Source organism: Gallus gallus, chromosome 7, assembly GCF_016699485.2.
Source record: "Gallus gallus isolate bGalGal1 chromosome 7, bGalGal1.mat.broiler.GRCg7b, whole genome shotgun sequence".
Taxonomy (NCBI): Eukaryota; Metazoa; Chordata; class Aves; order Galliformes; family Phasianidae; genus Gallus; species Gallus gallus.
This window is the reverse complement of record NC_052538.1, coordinates 18910040-18929997: the sequence shown is the minus strand read 5'-3', so window position 1 is coordinate 18929997 and position 19958 is coordinate 18910040. Positions and strand designations below refer to the sequence as shown.

Genomic DNA, 19958 nt, shown 5'->3' with positions numbered 1-19958 from the left:
CATTGTGGACCTGAAAAACTGAAATTAGAGAATTTCTCATGAAACAGTAAATCTGTTTCCTCTTTATTTAAAATTTAGCTGAGCATTAAATGTAGTTATGTTGCAGCTCAACCTAGAATTAATTACTGGGTTTATAAGTTAAATATAATGCATTTGTAGTGATACTTTAGACAAGAAGATAACTGAATACACATGAAACCCACTGTTTCTGCAATTTGGGGGGAATCAGTAGGAGGACTGAACAAAGAACGATAGTACAGTCAGTCTTCACCTGACAGAACAAAAGGAAATTCATGTCTTTACCAGAGTACTGTGCAACATAAATCACGAGAGAGAGAATAAATATGAAAAAGCGAAGAGAGGCAGCACACTGAGATACATGTACAACTGAAAGGGAACAGAGAGCCATGTGTCATGGCAGCATAACGGTGAAAATCAAATTATGCAAAGAGTCTGCAGGAGGATTCAAAACACTGTAAAGTAGCAATAGGTTTGACATCTTCACAATAGAAGGAAAAACTCTGCGTTTGTTCACACTGTTTAAAGAAGTTCCAAGCATTCTACAGCACAGTTTCCCCAGCCATTTGTAAAACATAGATATTAGTGAATTTGCTAAACTTAAAAATCCCCCAAATCTATGTGAATTATGAGCTTTGTGGAAACTTAAAGCCACCCTTGTTATTTTCCTCTCTTGTGAATCTCCTGTTCCCTGAGAGGCATCAACCTGACAGTGCTGTGCTGTTTGTATGCTGATTGTGCCCACACACACAAGCAGCGGGCCCTTAACCTTCAGCTGGAGGAATCAGTTGCACTGCAGGTGAGGGCATTCCGTGTCCCTGAATACTGAAGTCCTTGCTGAATCTGTGAGACTGACAAGATGGCTGCCATCTCTCCAGTTGGGAATGCGGCAAAGATACACAGAAGCAACATAGTCCAAAAAATGTTTTAGCCGCTAGCTGTTCTCTTGTGAATGCATTCAGAGGCAAATAATCATGAGACGAAATGCTGTGCAGTTCAGCCAACATAGATATCTTTAAGAGTATGCAACGCTGCCTGCATTTCATTTATCAAAATGTGATCAGAATCAGGCATGTTCTGCTGCAAATAAAAGCAGCGAGTTTGACCCCAGATGGCAACGACACTGAACCAACAGCACTCCTGCTCCAAATGCACACTGAGTATTTGGAATTTAGTTACTTTAGAGATGTTGTTGTTGTTGTTTTCCTAACAGCAAAACACACTGTGATGCAAGAGATTTTGGAAAACATAATACTCTGCCAAGGTTTGTGAAAATAGATTCACTGCAGTAAAGAACATTATGGTTTGTTCCCAGAAATAGCTGATTCTCCTTGCTAGGTTTAAAGACAATACCTTTAGCTTTCACCATCAGGAAGACATTTAATTTTTTTTTTTTTTTTGGTCATTTTTTCACTTTGGCACTGGTTCAAGTTGGTATTCTTATAGACCTGCAGCCCTTAAAACACCAGTGTGCATATAAACAAAATTGGATATAGACAGCTGTATTTCTTTCCTACTTCTGCAATAATGCAACATTGAAGCAGAGAAGAAAACTGGTAAGGGGAGTCCATGAGAGGAGTGCCCAGCACACAGTGCTACTTATAGGCCTGAAATTTAAATTGCACTACAGGAAATGCAACCATGTTGATCAGCATAACTTCATCTTTTGAAAGCAGTATTGACTTAATAAAAATGTCAAAAAAATTTCACCTGTTGAAAGCATGAAGAAAGACGACTCCTATCTAGGAAGACTAAACAAAATTACCTTTCCATGAGTCCATTCTGAACAAAAGGCAATTATTATTCTAAATATTGCAGGTAAACAAACAAAAAATATGTGAAAAAGCATACAACATATGAAGATCAAATGGAAGGACTGAAAAGTAAGGAAATAAGTGCCTAGATAACAAGATTGCAGTGAGCTGTTCGTAATTCTAATGTGATTAACTATAAAATTAGGCTTTGCAGATACTTACAATTTGATTGTTAGTTGTAAGCATTTTGTTTATCTGAGAATAGGGAATGCCCTGCAGAGGACACCCTGAATTTTACCTGAGATTGGATTAAGCACCAAGTTTTTTTTTTTCCACGCTTACCATCAAGAGACGGGGAATTAAAATATTGTCTATACACATTCTGTGGTATTTAAGTAACTGTTTATGTTGGGGGAGAAACAATCTGGAGAGGAAGATTCAGTCTCTTTCATGCTTTACTGTCAGTTTTGTGATCTTGCAGACTCCTCTAATAGCATCCTTATCTGTACTAACTACACACTGTATTGCCTGCTCCCAAAAGAATAGAGATAAGGCTACAGAAGGGTATTAAACCGTATTTCCAGAGGAATCAGGAAAGCCATGGTGAGATGACTTGGTGACCTGGGATGCCTACTACAGGCTTAAATTCTCGCCTAATTTCATGTCAGTTCTCAGTTTTTTCTTCTCTTCCTATAGGGACAGCAAACATTACGGCCATTGTACTAACATTAGTGAGACTCCTGTGTACAGCAACCCTATAGTCCCTGATGTGTGCTATATCCAAATCAGGCACCTGAATAAGAAGTCTGTTTGTTGGTGCATCTGTCATAGGCTTTTCTCATTGTGTTTTTGTCAAGTCTCTTTTCTGAAAGAGTTTTCCCTACTATCTCATAGGTCATTATATGTGGAATTTAAGTTGTAATTGTGATGTAAGAATGAAATTCAAGTTTGTACTGAGTTTATAATTGTGTAGCTGTGCATGAGGACCATACCTGTGTGCCTGCCCAGCACGCAGTCAGCAGACTGGTCTAGAAATGTCCAAAGCTGATCTCTGCAGAGCTAAGCCCAGCTGGAGATGAGGGCAGTGATGACCAACTGACTGGCTACACAGCAAAGTATTTGACTAATTCTTCCAAGAGCTGGACAGATGGGAATTTTAGGCTGTCCTGGAGACTCCCAAAAGCAGCTTCTGCTGCACACAGACACTGCATTAATGCTTAAATTCGTTGATTAACATCCTGAATAGAGAAGCCATCATTCCTAAGGCATTCCCAAAGTAGTTTTGGCAGTAGAATGGCCTAACTTTACATAGATAATTTTAAACATTCAGTAGAAGCTTTTCCCGCAGATGCAGGAATGGTGATGTAAGACAGTTTTTTTGTATGCAATCAAGATGTTAGGAGATTATTTGTACATTGGTCAAAATGACTGACAAAAAAAATATCAAATTAATTGCCATGTTGGAGAAAGGAGGTGAAGTAAATTGCTAGAAATATTTTTCTAGCAGTGTTTGTGTGCAGACTTCATGTTTGCACATTCTCATTTGATTTTTACTTATTAAAATAAATCTCTTATTCCTGTCGTAGCACCATGATAAATTATTTCTCCTTCTAAATAATCGTCCATTACTTTTACTTCTTTGTTAGCAAAGAAACAATCCTAATTCAAGCATCATAGTTCTCTTTCCAGTAAATATTTGATGGTACTGATATTCTGTGATGCAAATTACCATATTTAAGTTAAGGTGTGTATACCTATTACAAATGTACTGTAACAAAGTGATACCCTTTTTAGGGAGTGGTGGAGGTTTGCTGGTGATGAAATAATCCCATTTGGTTTTAATTCATGCGTAAGAGGGAATGTGCTAAATACCATTCCCCATCTGATCAAGGATGCTTGGTAATAGTACCCCAAAATGAAAGACAGTTCTGTGGAATTTCTGTGAGACAAATAGCATATTTGACAAAGTAAGAGACAGGTTACATCACTTTGTCTTATAGGATGCATAAGACCACAGAAAGCAGTGCTTTAAAATGGCATATGTATATAGTATTTCAAAAAGTGTCATCCCTAGAAGTCCTCGTTCAAAAAAATGTGCACAATAAAACAAAATATTTGACTGTTTGGAACAACAGCAACAACAAATCAGACTGTTTTCTTTGAATTATTGCTTACTTACAAGAAAGTGAGAAATATTTTTGAAGTCCTGCAAAGCATTGTATGGGTACTCATTATTTATCTATGAATATTCATTCAGTGAGGAGTAATTTCAGTTTAGAACCTTATCTGAAACACTTTCCACTTTTTCCCTTACATTTTCTTACCACTACATTTTGTAATAATAGTCATAACATTTGGTTTTTGTTCACAAAAACCTTTGGCTAAACGGAGTCTTTGTTTTCAGTTTGTCATAGAAACAAAATGAATAGCTGATATAAAATTGTGCTGGTTCAAATGTTAAATTAGAGGGGAATAAAGTTGATTTGCAAAAGATTTTGTGTTTGCAAGCATTAACCTGGAATTCATTTTAGTACTGTCCAGCAGTAAAAGAAATAGGAGGTCGTTGTTCCTCCCATTCCTAGCTAGATACCTGTATGAGTAGTATAATTTTCATTAACTGAGTTCTGAGAAATCTGGGACGTATTAGCATCCCCAAGAATCAACACTTAAAGCCTGAGCTTTTTTAGTGCTTGTCTAACTCAGAAAAATTACGTTATGTTATGATTTGTGTTTCCTATGTCACTATGCTTATTTGTTTAAGATTCTGAATTACCTGAAGATGACTCTAAATACGAATTTCCTTTTAATAGTATGATATGGCATATTTTGAAACATTGTGATCAAAGATATGAGATGCCTTAAGACAAGTTTAAGTATTTTTGAAGTCGTAAATAGACTTCCAGGAGGTAAAAGCTATTTGGAAATTAATGAGTCAGATTAAGATGCAGAATTTGAGACGGTGCTAATCATTTCTGGTAGGAGGTTAACATATATAAGAGCAGGGATGAGTAAGAGTTCATGTATCTACATACTGCGGAGCTACTGGAATCTGTTGCAGTGGGGTGAAGTCAAATTTTTAAGCAGCAACTAACTTCAGAATTCAAATGCCTAATTTTTTTTCCACTTGGAAATGAGTGACTTGATGGAACTTGATTTTAAGTCTGAGGTTTAATTATACTGAGTATTCCCTCACTTAGGAAAATAAATTACACACTGTTAAAGAATCTGTAGTTTACATCTAATGTCCCTTCTTTTTTTTATATTTCACAAATTTTCCTTGCATTTGTCATGTTAAAACATTTTCTGCTATAAATATTTAAAGGATCATTTTGTGGTGGTACAACTAAGGTAGATAATGACTGTTGAGATTAAACTCTGACAAAATTGTTAAATGCACACTTCAAGAAACACCAGGAAGCATATTCTTTCAAGTGAACTGATGGCAACCTAAGGCAGATACAGAATCATGGATATCTCCTTTAGGCATACTTCAGTGCAGTTCACACGTAAGGCAAGTCTTACCCTCATAAGAGAAAAGCTTTTTTTGCTTCACCTGCATGTGTTCATCATAATAATATCCACAGGAATTTTTTAAACTATTAAAGTCTATAAATTAATTCCTTCTTATCAAAGAGTTTCTTAGGTGACAACAGATATTATTGCCATATAGAGGTATACTCAAGCTGATGAAATTTCAGTTGTTAAGAAATAAGAATTTCAAAACTATTGAGGAAGTATGTTTTATCATATAAAACATTCACTTGTCATTTTTTGAAAGTTTTAACACACATAATTTTGGCTGTTTGTTTTGTGTCCTCTAAATGTTATTATGCATTTCAGTGGAATTCATTTCATGTCACGTACTGGATAACTGATTTCACCTTTAGAATTAATGTCTTGAAACATTTTAATTTGGTTGATGCTTAGGAGGCAGGAAAAAGTGATTTTCCTGCCACAGAGTAGAAACAGTTTGAAGAAACTGTTGGAACTGACAAAAGTTAGCAGTAGTGTTGGAACTGAGAATCTGAGACCTGACAATTAGTAGATTTTAAAGACATCTGCCTGGGCTTTGTGGCTGAAGATAGGGCCCAGTGTTCTTTCCTGCCAGCCTCTTACAACAATACCTGTTTTTTTGCAGGTTACACAGTTGATGAAATCATCCACCTGGCTGCCCATCTGTTATAGAGAGGGTGCAAGTTTACATTTTTCTAAAAGCTCCATGTAAACTTAAAGCATTATCATTAAACATCCTAAGCTATTACAAAGTGTACACTTTGAGTCACAGAGATAGAAATATTCAGTGTGCTTATGAAATATTCTTGTTGGATTTTAAAATTTTAATTTTGACAGATATTTTCTCTGCACAGATTTGGAACAGAGTCCCAGGTTTTCAGACAACAAATATTTGCCTGAACATAGTAACTACAAGGGTATGGGAATGCTGGTTCATGACAAAAGCAATTAATATTTTGCTTTAAATTACATCTTATTAGAGAATGGAATCCATCTTTGCTGTATCATATGACTGCAGTTGAAAAAGTCATCTGCACCTCCTGCCAGCAAGTAAAAGACAATTTTATGTCTGAACAGGAGCATTAGGAAAACTGCAAAAGCAACTCAACTTCTGATTTACTGTCCAAAATCCTGCTTGGTCTCTCCTAGTAGCAACATATCATGTACTACTATCCAAATGTTGCCTCTACATATTAATACAGGGAGGAAGAATACTTTAGGCAATGGAAGTAACACAAATCATGTAAAGCTCCCTGTACACAGGTGAAGGAAAAGAAACTGGAGAATGGCTAGGAGAACAGGGAGTTGATGCAGCATTCCGGCTTCTCATTAGACACTGTTATATCTTCCAGTTTGCAATGGAAGGTAAAATCGCAAAGCATGTCAGAAGTCATTGTTAGAGAGAGTGGATTTGCTTCACTGGGCAAACTGCAGCCCTTTTTACTTGTGACTATAGTGACAGAACAGTTCTGGTTTCCTTTTCTACTAAGATTTGTTTTGGTTTTGGTTTTTCCTCAGCACTGTTGTGAAATCTCTGGTTGCTTGGCAGTGGACCTGTGCCAGGATTTGATAACGTACTGTAAAACTCTGGCTTATTTGACTTCACACTAGTGACAGGATTTGATAGCTCATTTTGAAGTGGCGTGGAGTAGTACCATCTGGACATTAGCATTTCCAAGGCAAGCCAGGGAAAGGCTGGAGGTCAGCAGTGTGTTCTACTTCTGACAAATCTTCATGGACTGTTTTTCTGAGATTGAGTTTACACTTTTATTTCCTCCTGTGGAAGCCTACTTATTTTTCATTGATTTCCATTAAAGTAAGAAGAGCAGTGATCCAGAAACAGTTCATGAATTGCATTATTCAGTTTAATTAGAGTGAAAGGAAAGTTTTCCACAGACAGAAGAGTCAGCATTCAGTCTAAAATGCTACTTTGGACAGTAATGGCTGAAGTTAGCGGTGAACTTAAGTCACAGCTAGTGCCAATTACTCTTTCCACTTGCTATGCAGTATGTTAAGAATGATGCTGCATCACATTTTCACTACTTTACAATTTAGTAGTAGATAGCCTGTACCATTCCATGGGGTTGTGACCAAAGCACAAGACCCAGCTCCTGGTTTTGTTGAAACTCATACAATAGGCCATAGCCCATCAACCCAGCTTATCCAGATCCTTCTGTAGGACCTTCCTACTCTCATGCAGGTCAACACTTCTTCCTGACTTGGTGCCATCTGCAAGCTTACTGAGGGTGTACTCAGTCGCCCTTGTCCATGGCTGGAAGGCACAAACCTCACCAGAGCTGGCAATATTTTTTTCCACTGAAATGCAATGTCGGTGACTCTGCCCTTTCTGCAAGGACAATAAACTGCAGGCAAAACTAGCTGACACTGATCTGATCCACTGCCTCCAGCATGTTTGGTTCAGTATCAGGAGAGGAGCTTCTCAGCAAATACACTATGAGCCAGCAGCACAGACAAGGAGCAGGAAATTGGGTGGGAGGTGGAAGAGTGAGGCTGTACTGCATGCTTGAGACCCAGCAGTCATAGGAAATCAAACCAAAGTAAAACAAAGTAGAATGAATGGATTAAAAAGAAAAAAAAAAATGCAGAGGTAGGTTTTTTTAGTACTTTGTCTATGGAGAAATTAAAAAATCATATAATCATACGATATTTTTTATGTCACATTAGAATACCACTCTGAACTGTTCAGAAGTTCACAGCAACTCTTCACAATTTCTTTGTAAATAAAAAGAAATATTTTTTTCTCTTTACCTTTCTAAATGGAGGTGCTTACATACATAATATACAGTGAGTGCTTAGTATTCAAATAGGTTTTTTGCTGGTGAGAATTTTTTTCTGCTCCTTTGATGTTTTCTTAATTTGGAAATAAATCTAGCTTTAAACCTACTCAAAAAGAAAAATAGTTGATTTACATGATCATTCTCCATATGAATCATATACACTGAGAATCTGCTTTGGGGTAAAACTATTCTCTCTTCTCCTTTGTGCACTATAACGTATCTGTTTCTGCAGCAATAATTTAAAACTCCTAAATGTTGCTAATGAAATCTTCTGTTATTACAGTTCTGGGAAAGAGCTATTTAAATACAAAGTTTCTGAAATGTATGGCCTTGGGAAATGCTAAAAAGGTGGCACTGAATTCTTTGCATTAGAGGGAGTAATATTAATAAAAAATATTACTTATGTATTCTACGTGTGGGAATTTTTTGTTACTAAATGCTCCCAAGATACAGTTCTTTTCTTAGATGTGGTGGGATTCTCTTGAGCAGAAAGCTCCAGAATTAGCCGGTATTTTCCATCCCAAATATATTCTTGTCTTTGTTATTCACTGTACATTTCTACTTCTTCTGTCCTCTTCTACCAATATACTGGACATTTAAATGTACATAAAATGTAAATGTACATTAAAGGTAAATAAAGCAGATTTGTAAGCAAAACAGGTGCCAGATCTACAAATCTGTAGCTTCTAATAAGAAGTTTATGGAGTTCTTACTCATTTTGATAATTCTGCTCTTTTTTTTTTCTAGTACTCATTCAAAGCATAGCTGCAGAAGGAGTACAATGATATCTACAGTCTACTATGGGATTAATTGCTTGAATTTACTGTCAATGTGCTCTTGTGAAAAAATGTTGTCTTGTTACGCCTTGCAGTTGCACACAGACTCCAGGATATTATAAGGACCTAAGTGCCATGTATTTTATGTATTTAGTAGTAGAGCTTATTTTTTCTTTATGTTTGTGTGTATGCAGTATATTTGATTTAGACAGTTAATTCTCTAGCTTCTGTTTTTACATCCGTCATACTTCCACACAACTGTAATCATCCCTACTGATTTTGATGAAGGTAGGGCTGGGACCTCCCCCTCTGAAGTACATTTTCTGAAGTTTAACAGTAGACAGATGAGTCACATATCAACAGTTACTCTAGAAGATCAAAATTAATAAGCTTTTAGGATTTTCTCATATGCTACAATTCTATATACAAACCTTTCTTTACAGGTTTGAAAGATTCATAATTCATGCATGCCCAAAGCAATTATGACCAGATTTCCCATAAGTGAAAGGAACATCTAACTTCTCAGAGGTAATTTCTGCAGTAAGTTTCCATTAAGATTATACAGCTTCTGAACGTATTATTCTAGCCAGTTTCAAGGTAGACTTTGCTTGTGGATTTTAATAGCTGAATCTGATTATAGTCTTACGTTCATATGGACATATTTTTATCCTATGCAACAAAACATTTACAGAGTACAGTAAACTGGGCTTTTTGAGGGAACAGAACCGAACATATACAAGTCAGTTTGCAGAAATTTGATCAGGAGCAAAAGGTAAGGTAAGAGTTGAAGAATTAAATATATTTCAGTATATTTTGAATTCTATATCCTGTAGCATAAGGAGCCAAAAATAATATCAGACTAATGTCTGATAAAAATAATATCAGATAAATCTCAAGATACATTTATCTAAATGGTTCATCAATGAGAAGTATTCTGTTGCCAAGGTGCACTATACATTCATATTGATTGAAATAGTGCTTCAACTTTAAACGCATGGCAGAAACTTTCATCTATTAAAAAAAAAAAAAAAAAGAATATTGTAATAGTAGTTCGGAATGTTTCATTCTGAACAGAATATTTAGTGATGTCTTCTTACAGTACTGGACTGCCCAATCAGATATCTGACGTTGGGAAACAGCAATTGATAAAACAGCTTCTAAGTAGGAAAATGTCACTCTGAATTTTAACAACCTCTTTCATTACCAATGAAAAACTCATAGTGGCTCATTCAACAGTAATGGACACTGGGCCCAGAGAAGGAGAAAAGATTGGAAAGAATTAGCTCATTAGACTCTACTCAAGGATTGAGATTAAATTTTTTCTGACATTAATTCTACTGTACACAATCTATATGGCAAGTATAATGGAAAACAAAGGAAAAATATGATTAGTTTGTGTAAGTTCTTCTAAATATAGAAAACAGATAAATGCTGTTTTCCTAATTGTTAAAGACACTGTTAAAAGATGATGATTAACCAATGCAGTGTGGTGAGAGCAATACAAAGTAGGTTAATCATCTGAAGCTCATGCAAGCCATGTTAGCCTCTAGTTAGTCTTTTCCCTAAGGTATAAACATAATTTGAATTTCAAAAAAGAGATTAACAGAACATAGTTCTCTCTTTTCTATTAAATAAGAATTTGGACCATAAGGAAATAAACTTCACCTTTTCAAAATTTCTTTTTAATCATGCAGTAAAATAGTAGGGTAGGTATGTATAGACAAACTACCATTTGCACTTTTCTAAAGTCAGCTAAACTATGCAATATAGGCAAAGGTTGCATAATCCTGTGCCATCTGCGTAATACCTTGATGCTGGATCAAAAGAACTAATTTTTTTTGCAGTTTGAGGTGTTCTGAGAATACATTTCTTTCTATTTTTTTTCTCCTTGTGGTACCCTAGTCCAGGAAGATAGAACCCAAACTTATGAAATGGGAGTGGAGCTGATTATTCAGGGAGATAGCATGTTATCTTCCAGGGCTGTATGCAGGCCAGATAAATGAACAGAGCTAAAATGGCAGTACAATTAGTCAGCTGTATGAATTGTCATTCCTTAGAATATATAAATAAACTCTCACATTTTAAAACAGATTCTCTAATGAGGGAAACGCTCTTTGATATGTTTCTGTAGCTAAGGATATTAAGGCAAATTCCTGAATCTGAACCATCACAATGGTATCACTTCATAATGTGGGGTAGTATAGCACTGTCATTTTTTCTGCCATGGACCCTACATGTTGCTTTGTTATCACCTAGGAGCAGGACATCTAGCAGAGTCAAAGTATTTTATGGCAGGAAAACCAAATGACCTAGGTCTCTCATTTTTATTTTTAAGTAATAGCAAACATGGAATTTATAAACATTGTCTGAAAATCCCCAAATGATTCTTGTTCACATTCCATTGCCACAAGAGATTTTGGTTATACTGAGCATTATGCACAACCCTTGCAAGCCCCTCCCTGCAATCTTTCGCAGAAATCTGCTAAGTTGTTCTAGATAGGTTCCATCATTGTATTTCTGATCTGGATAATCTCCATCAGTTTTCATTTTTTTCCTTGCCCACAGGCTACATGTAAATCATGCTTCTAATATTCTGTATTTCTCTGTTAGACATTCATGGCTATTTGTTCCGGCTAAATGTGATATATATTTGAATGACAAGTGAGACTGTCCTGAAAGACTGGTTTGAGTCCATATCTTTTCCTGCCTATCTATAGAATACACTGTTTTTCTAAGAAGTGTTCATATTTGCTAAACTAAAATCTTAGAAAAAATTAACAAGCTCACTTTCCACTGAGCTTTAGTTCTAGCTTAAAAGCAAATTAATCTATAAGGTACTCAGCAGTTCAAAGCTGGTATGTAAACGTCTTACTAAACTACTGTTTTTTAAAATAGTGGTTTATATAAAAACCTGTTGGCCTTCAGACGTATCTGAGATTTGTAACTGTGGAGGTTCACAGGTGTGTGAATATTGGAGCTATTCATTATTATATCCAAACATGTTTGTTCTACTTTAATCACAATCTAACTGGCTTTCAAATTATGATACATGTCTTCAGAAGGCACAGTAAAAGTGGAAAACAGGTACCTAATTAGATCATCCTAATTGAATGCAGAATGAACAAAAAATCTCACATAGGAAAATGTGTGAGGGCAGTCATAGTTATACCGGAAAAAAGCACATCATTACTTAAGGCACAGAAGTGAGGTATTTGGAATTCCTACCAGCAAGAAACTAAATTAGTAATTGATACTGATATTTCTCAAATGCATGGTAATAATTAATGTAAGATGATAGAAGACATTTCAAAATAAAAAGGAATAAAAAAAAGTTTTTAACAAAGAATAAGCCAAAATAATGAGCCAAAGGTTAAGAAATAGCCTCCCACCTTGTAACCAAGCAGTATTTCATAAAAAGGCAGAAATATCAAACGATTTATTTGTGATGGTTTTGCAGCTAACAGTTACTCTGCTGTACATATGAACAATATTCAGGGCAAAAGAAAATTTTGCCTGTTGCAATGCACAGTAATTAGCAGGTTAGTTAAATACAGTGAGAACCATATTAAAGACCATTCCTGACAAGTAATTTCCTATCTCCACCTGCAAAATACTTAGCATAATCGGTTTCACATCATACTACTGTATTATGGAGCACCAGTTAGCATCAGAATGAAATCATTAATGATACAATGGTATCAGAATTGGTCCACTTTTCATATAAGGATTATGAACAGAAATTAAAAGAAAATAACATGGAAAGTGTAAGCATATTTAATTTTTCAATTGAATTAGAAGAGGCCAAGAGAATAAAACTTCTGTTTATTTTTTCATTCGATTAAGCATCAGATGTTATTTATTATTTCATCTGGAAACTGAAGACAAGTTGGTTGTATGTCAGCCATTGAAAAAATCACACTGTGAAAGTAAAAATGCCCATTCAAAAAGCATTCGAAAAGCATAGTTTAATTAAGCATATTCCACACAAATCTGTGAGAGAAGGTCATACTTTACTGACATGCGGGAGTACTGTAAAGATGCTTTTGCCAGGATTGATGAGAGGAATGCAGTGAATTTATGATACCCTAATTTGACAATGCCCTGTCCTCAGAAATTAGTATCTACAGGACCGTGTTAGGACATGTGGGATAAATGAGGCTACCTGTTAAAAATGTGCTACAAAGAGGTGGAAAAAATGTTTGATTTTTCAAGTTATTTTGGAAGACCTAAATGCAGTTTCCAGAAAACTTGTATTGTTTAGTATAGGACAAAGACTTTGACTTTCTCCTTTTGAGAAAGGAGGAAAAGACACAAGAGAGTCACTGAGCAAATGCCCTTGTGTGCATAGCTAGGTGCAAGCTCTCATACTAGCCAAATTACAAAACACTGCAAACATGAACTTGTTTCTGTTATTTAAGACACATAATAGGACCAGCTGGACAATCACTTATCACAGGAAAATAATCTTTTTGTCACAGTGCAAAACCAAAGATCTTTACCAAGTATTTAGACAATCTCAGTTGTAAATTAATGGGCATATACACACATTCAGCTTTTGGCATGTCTGCATGCCAAATACAGCAGTGAAAAATTATTTTTCATTAATTCTATCTGTGCCTCTTATGGAACAAATATTTTCTATACTAATAGGTAGGTACCCAATGCAACTCAGAAAAGCAAATCTAGTATAGAATTTTAAGAGCTTTTAATCATACAGGTAAGGCATCATCTCTTATGAAATGCATTAAATTTTCAGAGTAATTGTTGAAGAGCTGTATCATCTCCATGTTAGAAATTCTTTAACATTTCCTTGCAACTGTAACTTGGATTATCCCTGAAGTATTTAAGTTAGATAAAAAATATTGTTTTTTTTTTTTCCTAGATGAGATTTGCGACCAGTAACCAGAATTATTATCACAAAGTCAAACTAGTCCAGAGAATCAGAAATTATGAGTGCATGAGAAAATCTTGAAACTAAGATATGGGATAACAAAAGGTTGGATAAAATGTTCATAACCACAGTGATGGAACATTATCACAGGATTCTTAAAATCAACTAAAACTCTCATTTGCTTTTCTAAACTTTTGTTTTCCCTTGATCTGGACTGTGAAGGGGAAATTCTTGTACCTTGATGGAAATAGTTTTCTAGAAGGGAGATCCTGTCCTTCTGGTTCTTCAGGTATCTTTTAACAGATACTACTGCCCTTGGAGCTTTCAGCCCCAGTGTGGTTACTGTACACACAAGGACCCTTCCCTAGTGAGGTCGAGTCTCCAGAGCCTAACATGTCTCACTCTGTACTTCACAGCATGCAACGTGTTATCACTAGTCAGTGCCCAAATTCTGTGTCTCTGAAAAGTGAGATAAGAACTGACTGATTTGCTTAGTGAGGCAGAGTGTTGTAGGTGTTAAAGGAACTAGAGCAGATGGAGGGACACCCCTAACAGAATGCTGTTGATCAATGGAAACGGTGTAATTGAGGTATGGGCAACCATTCCGGCACTAACATTTTAACCAACTCAATTTTATATAGAGGTTTTAAAACAGAACCAAGTTACCATGGAAACCAATTGAAGCAGAGACTTAAATTCTAAGACTGTAAATTCTTTTCTAGACTAAGATAACAAGACTGACAGGTGGGCTGTAAAAGGAAAATAAGTACAATGTAAAGTTAGGCATGATAGTCTGTTTCCTCTTCCTAAAGGTGTATTTTATAGATCTGCTTTATCTCTATAGTTATATATTTACTGTATTTTAAAAGAAGCTCCTACCCAAATGAACCTTTTGTTTTGTCATAATTCTATTTGCAAGGGGATGTAAGCACCCTGGAGAAGAGAACCAAAGGGCAGGGCACACCAGTTATTTTTCCAAATTATTATGTCTTGCCAGAATCATCAGGGAGGCAAAGCCATCACTCAGAAAACACATTTGCATAAAGTGCCCTTTGCTGCCACTGTTTATATTTTACTCCTGAAATAAGCTCTAGGTACATTCATTTTATAGCACAGCACTCTCTTTGTGCAATATGAAAGGAGATAACTAGGGATTAATGTGTTTTAGTGAAGAAATATCCGTTTTCACTTTCTCAAAAATTTTGGAAGTGTACCAATTTGTTGCAACCTGATTCAAAGTCAAAATGATTTGGTGTGTAAAATATTTTTCTTCATCCTAAGAATGATGGTAAGGATATCAGAGAGTATAGTGTACAGCCCCCAGAATTTGATGCCGGAGTTTTAAGAAGTAAAATGGGCAGGGAATGAACAACAGCAGAGTATACAGCCTTTCCACTTGGAGTATTTAGCTGTCAGCACTGGAAAATGCATGAATATGCAATATCTTTTGAAAACTGTTTCTACCTGCTGTGCATAATTTCAGAGTCTTCTATAATCATTAGAGAAAAACAGCTTTCAGTATAATTTTCTATTGGAATGAAGGAAGGAGAAGGGGCAAATTCGTACTTGAACTCATCCTGATATTTTCTAGCCTGAAGTTTCCACTTCTTGGTTCCAGTTCCCAGCTGGAACTGTGTTTGTATATGCTCTCCTAACAAGAACTATAAAACAAATTTCCTCAAGACTTTAGGAGATCTGCTGTCGTGAGTAGTCATAGTTGGTCCCAGTGCACTAGAATCACAATAGGTAGCCACATTCTCCAGCATGTTTGCACTAAAGCTAGCTAAATGTAATGGCTAGAGGTGATTTGGCTGTCAAAAGTAAATGTGCTGCTTACCTTCAGCATCTGCCTTCCTCAGTACAGTGAGGGTGGGGACATGTCAGATGGTTCCTGCAAAATAATCACAGAAAACATTGTATTTTGTGTATTGCATGCATTTCTTAGCAAATAATGAACAATTAGCATTTAATATCTTCCCTGTGAAAAGCAGGGCACCTTAATAAAATGTATTGTGCTCTAAGAAAACGTATGTTAAACATGTTAAAGTTAGGATGTGATTAATCACAGAACTCTGCAATAGATGATACACGGGCTAGTGATTACATAGCGTAAGAGAATTCTGATGTTGATGTTAGTTACATGTAAAGCCTTTTGGTAATAACAATGGGAATTGTGGGACCAAATTACTCTTTTCAACCTCTGTAAGGTCATCCTTGATGCCGGGCTCTGCCCACTTTACTATACCTCTGTGTCTTCAAGCCTCACAAGGCTGCCAGCCCTGGCCCTGTGGCAGGCAGGTTTACACAGAGGCTTGTGCAGTCTTTTAGATGGAAAGATAACTATTTTTATCATTTAAAGGAAACTATTTTAGGTATTTCTGTGCTTTTTGTGTAGACAACTTCTGGTGTCCTTTTCAAGAAAATAGGTTCCCAGTGAATATAGAAATTATTTCAAAGATAAACTTTTCATTTTTGAAGATATGTTCTAAGAGTGCAGATAAATTCAGTTAAAATTCTGTGGCACCCTTGTATGTTCTCACATTTCAGTTTTCATTAAACATCCCAGGGGAGGTAATTATTTTTTGTATTTTTATGACAAAAATATGGCATTTTGAGTATTTGTGATCAAATTCCCCATTATGGTGTTTATAACTATCTTGGATTTAATTAAGGAATTCAGAGGATTAGAAATCAGAGAATGCTGGGAATAACAAAGTTCATAAAATAGAACAATGCGATCTTAATTTATAAACTCTTAATGGCCTGATTGTCCATTCAGAAGCAAAGGTGGGAAAAAGAGATACAAAAGATGGAGGGATTGCTAGGAATTAGGGAAAAGTCAGGAAATAAGTTCTAGAAAAAAAAAAAAAGAATACAGTGGTGAAAGAAAGAAAGTAAATAAACTGAGGATAATTCCTGCAACTGTGACCAGAATTCAAAGGTGCCTTGGATAAGACACCTTGTTTTAAACTTCTGGACTAGGCTTAAAAGTAAACGAATAAATGCTCTGAAGGTGTTTCTTGGACTTCCAAAGAAAAACTTGTCAGGTATTTATAATATATCTATGCGTTCTTGTTGCCACATTTTCAAAACAAGAAATAGGAACAGATTCTGTGCATGGGTATAAGTTATTAGAAATGTAAAAATTTGGCAGTATTCACATGTACAAACATGTTATTACTTCAGAACTTGACCGAAGTTTTGCATTGCTTTATCTCTGTTTTCACGGAAGACAGAGGAGCAATAAAAATAAGTGTTTCATTTATCAGTATGTAACTCATGGTTATTTGTCAATGCAGGTTTCGCAATATGCAGTCTGCACTGGTTTAATATGTGACAAGGAGACAAGCAATCCATGGAGAATGGCAGTGGATAAGATGCAGATAAGCAAGAAAGAGAAATTAAGGATGAAAAGACAGAGCAGTTTCTGAAAAGTCAGGTAAGGAACTCAGGTGATTCTCTATAAAGTATAAATTGTACAAAATCACATGAAATAGTTTTTGCTTATTTTCCCTTCTAGTATTTCTGAGAATTACTGCTATATTTATCCGCGGATATATGTATAAACACACACATACCTTTCTTACATTCACTCAAACAATTAATTTCCTTTTTGAGACAAATTGCCATTACCCTCAGTGCAAATACTTACTATCCTCGTATTTGACATTTTTTAATAAAATCCTTTCACCATATTCCATTTTACTTTGTTTAAATAAAACATGTTACAATTTGATACAGAAAGACAAACAAGTAATATTTGTATAAAAGAGAAAAAGAGAATTGTGCTGTGTGTCACAATTCTTTCTCAACCACGCAGCTCCAAGTTCTAAAACCTTAAATTATACTATCCTAGTACAGAGCTCTTTGGGTATTACATAATACACTGAAACAAAGCAACCACGTTACAATCTATCTCTGCCTTCTTACACTGATGGCACATAAGGTGTTCATTTAGATATTGTGCTTAGTTCTCAAGCATGACTGAAGGAGAGTAAAAATATATTTACCAAGAAGCAAAGCTGCATGAACAGTGAACAATAATTCATCCTTTGCTCTTCTGCTGCCTTACTTTGGGGATAAGTTGCTTTGCCACTTGTCGTGACACGGTGGTAGAAGTAAATGTGATGGAGAAAGTATACTGTCTTTACAACAAGTCAGAAAGGAAGCTATGGGAACTGTAGCTACGCAAGGCCTTTCAGTTGCTTGTGACAGAAAGACTCTCTTAACTTTTTGGATATAGCTTATTTCCAAAATGAACTGAAATTACATTTGCCACAAGTGTAAGATGAAATGATATACTCACAACTAAGCACTAAATATCTATAATTTGCCTACCTATTTTATCTGCACCTCTCCCTTCTGCTCATAAGACAAAAGCCAACGTGAGATACACGTCTACCAACACGTCAGCTATTAAGACATGGTTTACTTACAGGGCTTCACATTCCCAAGTGGCATCAGCTTATCACATGTTCAGTATATCCACTAAATACAAATCCTTGTTGAGTTTGGCTCTCTGGGGGAACTGCTTTAGCCCATCTACAAAACACCTATGACAAAGCTTATGTTTCACTTCTGTAGAACTACACCTAATGCCTTCAGAGACAGCACTATTTAAATAGTGCAATAGTGCTACCTAAATAACACATCCGGTGATTCTCAGGAACTCTACATTATTACTTTTGCATCACAGCAATTACGTAATTACATATGGCAAGTTCATGATTTTGTAAATATTCTGTTGATGCTAACATACTGCACTTTTTGCAGGGTGATAAGATTACCACACATTAAGACATTCTGACACTTCCTTTGTAAGCTGTTGATTCCCACAAAATGACAGCTGCTACACTTTTGTTAAAAACAAATAAAAAGGTTCAGAGTATCGGCAAGGGTGCCTCTAATGGGAGAAGCAGCTTCATACAGTTGGAGTTTTCAGGTGATACAATATTCGTCAGTTACAAACTTGGGAATGTCATATTGTAAAATGTACATGATAAAAGACACTGAGTGGTGTTTCAGCTGATTCCATTTGCCATATGGCATGTCATTATCTTGTGTTACCTTGGGGAACGTGCTAGAAGGGAGAAGAAAACAGAACACTCCCGAGGTATATAGAATACAAAGTTCTTAATTATAGCAATAGGGTCTGTAACTGAAATGGAGATCAGATTCAGATCAAACAAGAGAACTGAATGCGTGCTGTACTGTTTTCCAGCAACTGAAAAGTAATAAACTCCTTTTAGGAAGGTTTAAACAGGAGAAATTTTTCCAGGTATCACATATACAAATCTATAGACAGCCTCAGGGAATGCTGACTCACAAGTCAGTAAAAGCCATGTGCAATGGTATCCACATTACCTTAATACAGTTTTACATCAGAATTTCTGGGGAAGGCTGGATAAAACATTAGATCACTAGTCTTTAAAAATGAGATTCCATATGCACAGCTATAATAAAATCATCAAGTGAATAATTAGAACAGTACATTGGTTGGAGGGTAGTATTTGCTGAAAACAATCAAAAGAATCCTAAACTACATAATTGTGGCAACCTTATATCAGGATAAGTGAGCTGCTCTTAGGGCCTAGAAGATTCCCAAACAAAATCTCCAGACCCCGCATTTAGAAAGGCAGAAAATATTTAGAAGTCAGAAGAAGATTGTTATTAATGTATCCAAAAGGAATACAAGATTTCAGAAAAGTAGGTGCAGTAAAAAGTTAAGTGGCCACATTTGCCTGTAAATTCGATTCTTCCCAAGCCAGTAAATTGAGCTTTACCCCTTCCACCCTCCAGGGCCATCTTTGGAGATACAGTCTGACTGAAGCAAATTCCAACCAAGGTCATATTATTCTCTGTGAGCTACTTTTCAGTCATTACTAAAACATTAAAAGACAGATTTTATGTTACCAAATAATGAAAATATACAGGCTTGCAGGTTTTTTTTTTTAATAGTTTGGCTCTAAACACCCTACACCATTAGATGAGGCATTTCAAGATCTGTTACAGGAGCAGAATATTTTTGAATTGTTTACGCTAACTGTGCAATACTTCAGATGGCATCTTCAAAGCCATCATCTATCCAAATGTTCACAGTAAGCAGCCAAAATACAGAAGAGTTCCTTTTAGCCAGATCTTTAGTAGGAATAAATTGGACAAATTCTAATAACTCCCAGTATTTCTTATTATGTATTATTTATTTTGA

At 35.8% G+C, this 19958-nt stretch overlaps 1 protein-coding gene and 1 long non-coding RNA gene across 12 annotated transcripts in view; one reads left to right on the top strand and one right to left on the bottom strand.

Annotated features, from left to right (window-relative positions):
• B3GALT1 (beta-1,3-galactosyltransferase 1) overlaps positions 1-19958 on the top strand; it is a 182855-nt gene that overhangs the window by 61067 nt on the left and 101830 nt on the right. For 7 of the 11 annotated variants that reach the window (XM_040704199.2, XM_040704204.2, XM_040704198.2 and 4 more), the window contains exon 2: positions 17050-17189. Coding sequence is in view for 4 of the 11 variants with exons in the window: in XM_046944094.1 (XP_046800050.1) it covers positions 17050-17087 (38 nt within the window). In the remaining 7 variants the exon portion in view is untranslated. Of the gene's footprint in view, positions 1-7750; positions 9388-14666; positions 14845-14892; positions 15039-17049; positions 17190-19958 lie in introns of those variants that run through there. The other 4 variants (XR_006939909.1, XM_040704203.1, XM_040704201.1 and 1 more) reach the window with 3 other exon arrangements.
• The window catches only part of LOC121111325, a 76538-nt gene continuing 68786 nt past the window's right edge, over positions 12207-19958 (bottom strand). The window contains exons 4-5 of the long non-coding RNA XR_005861693.2: positions 15588-15641; positions 12207-12777 (exon numbers count right to left, since the gene is read on the bottom strand). This is a non-coding gene — a long non-coding RNA (uncharacterized LOC121111325). The remainder of the gene's footprint in view (positions 12778-15587; positions 15642-19958) is intronic.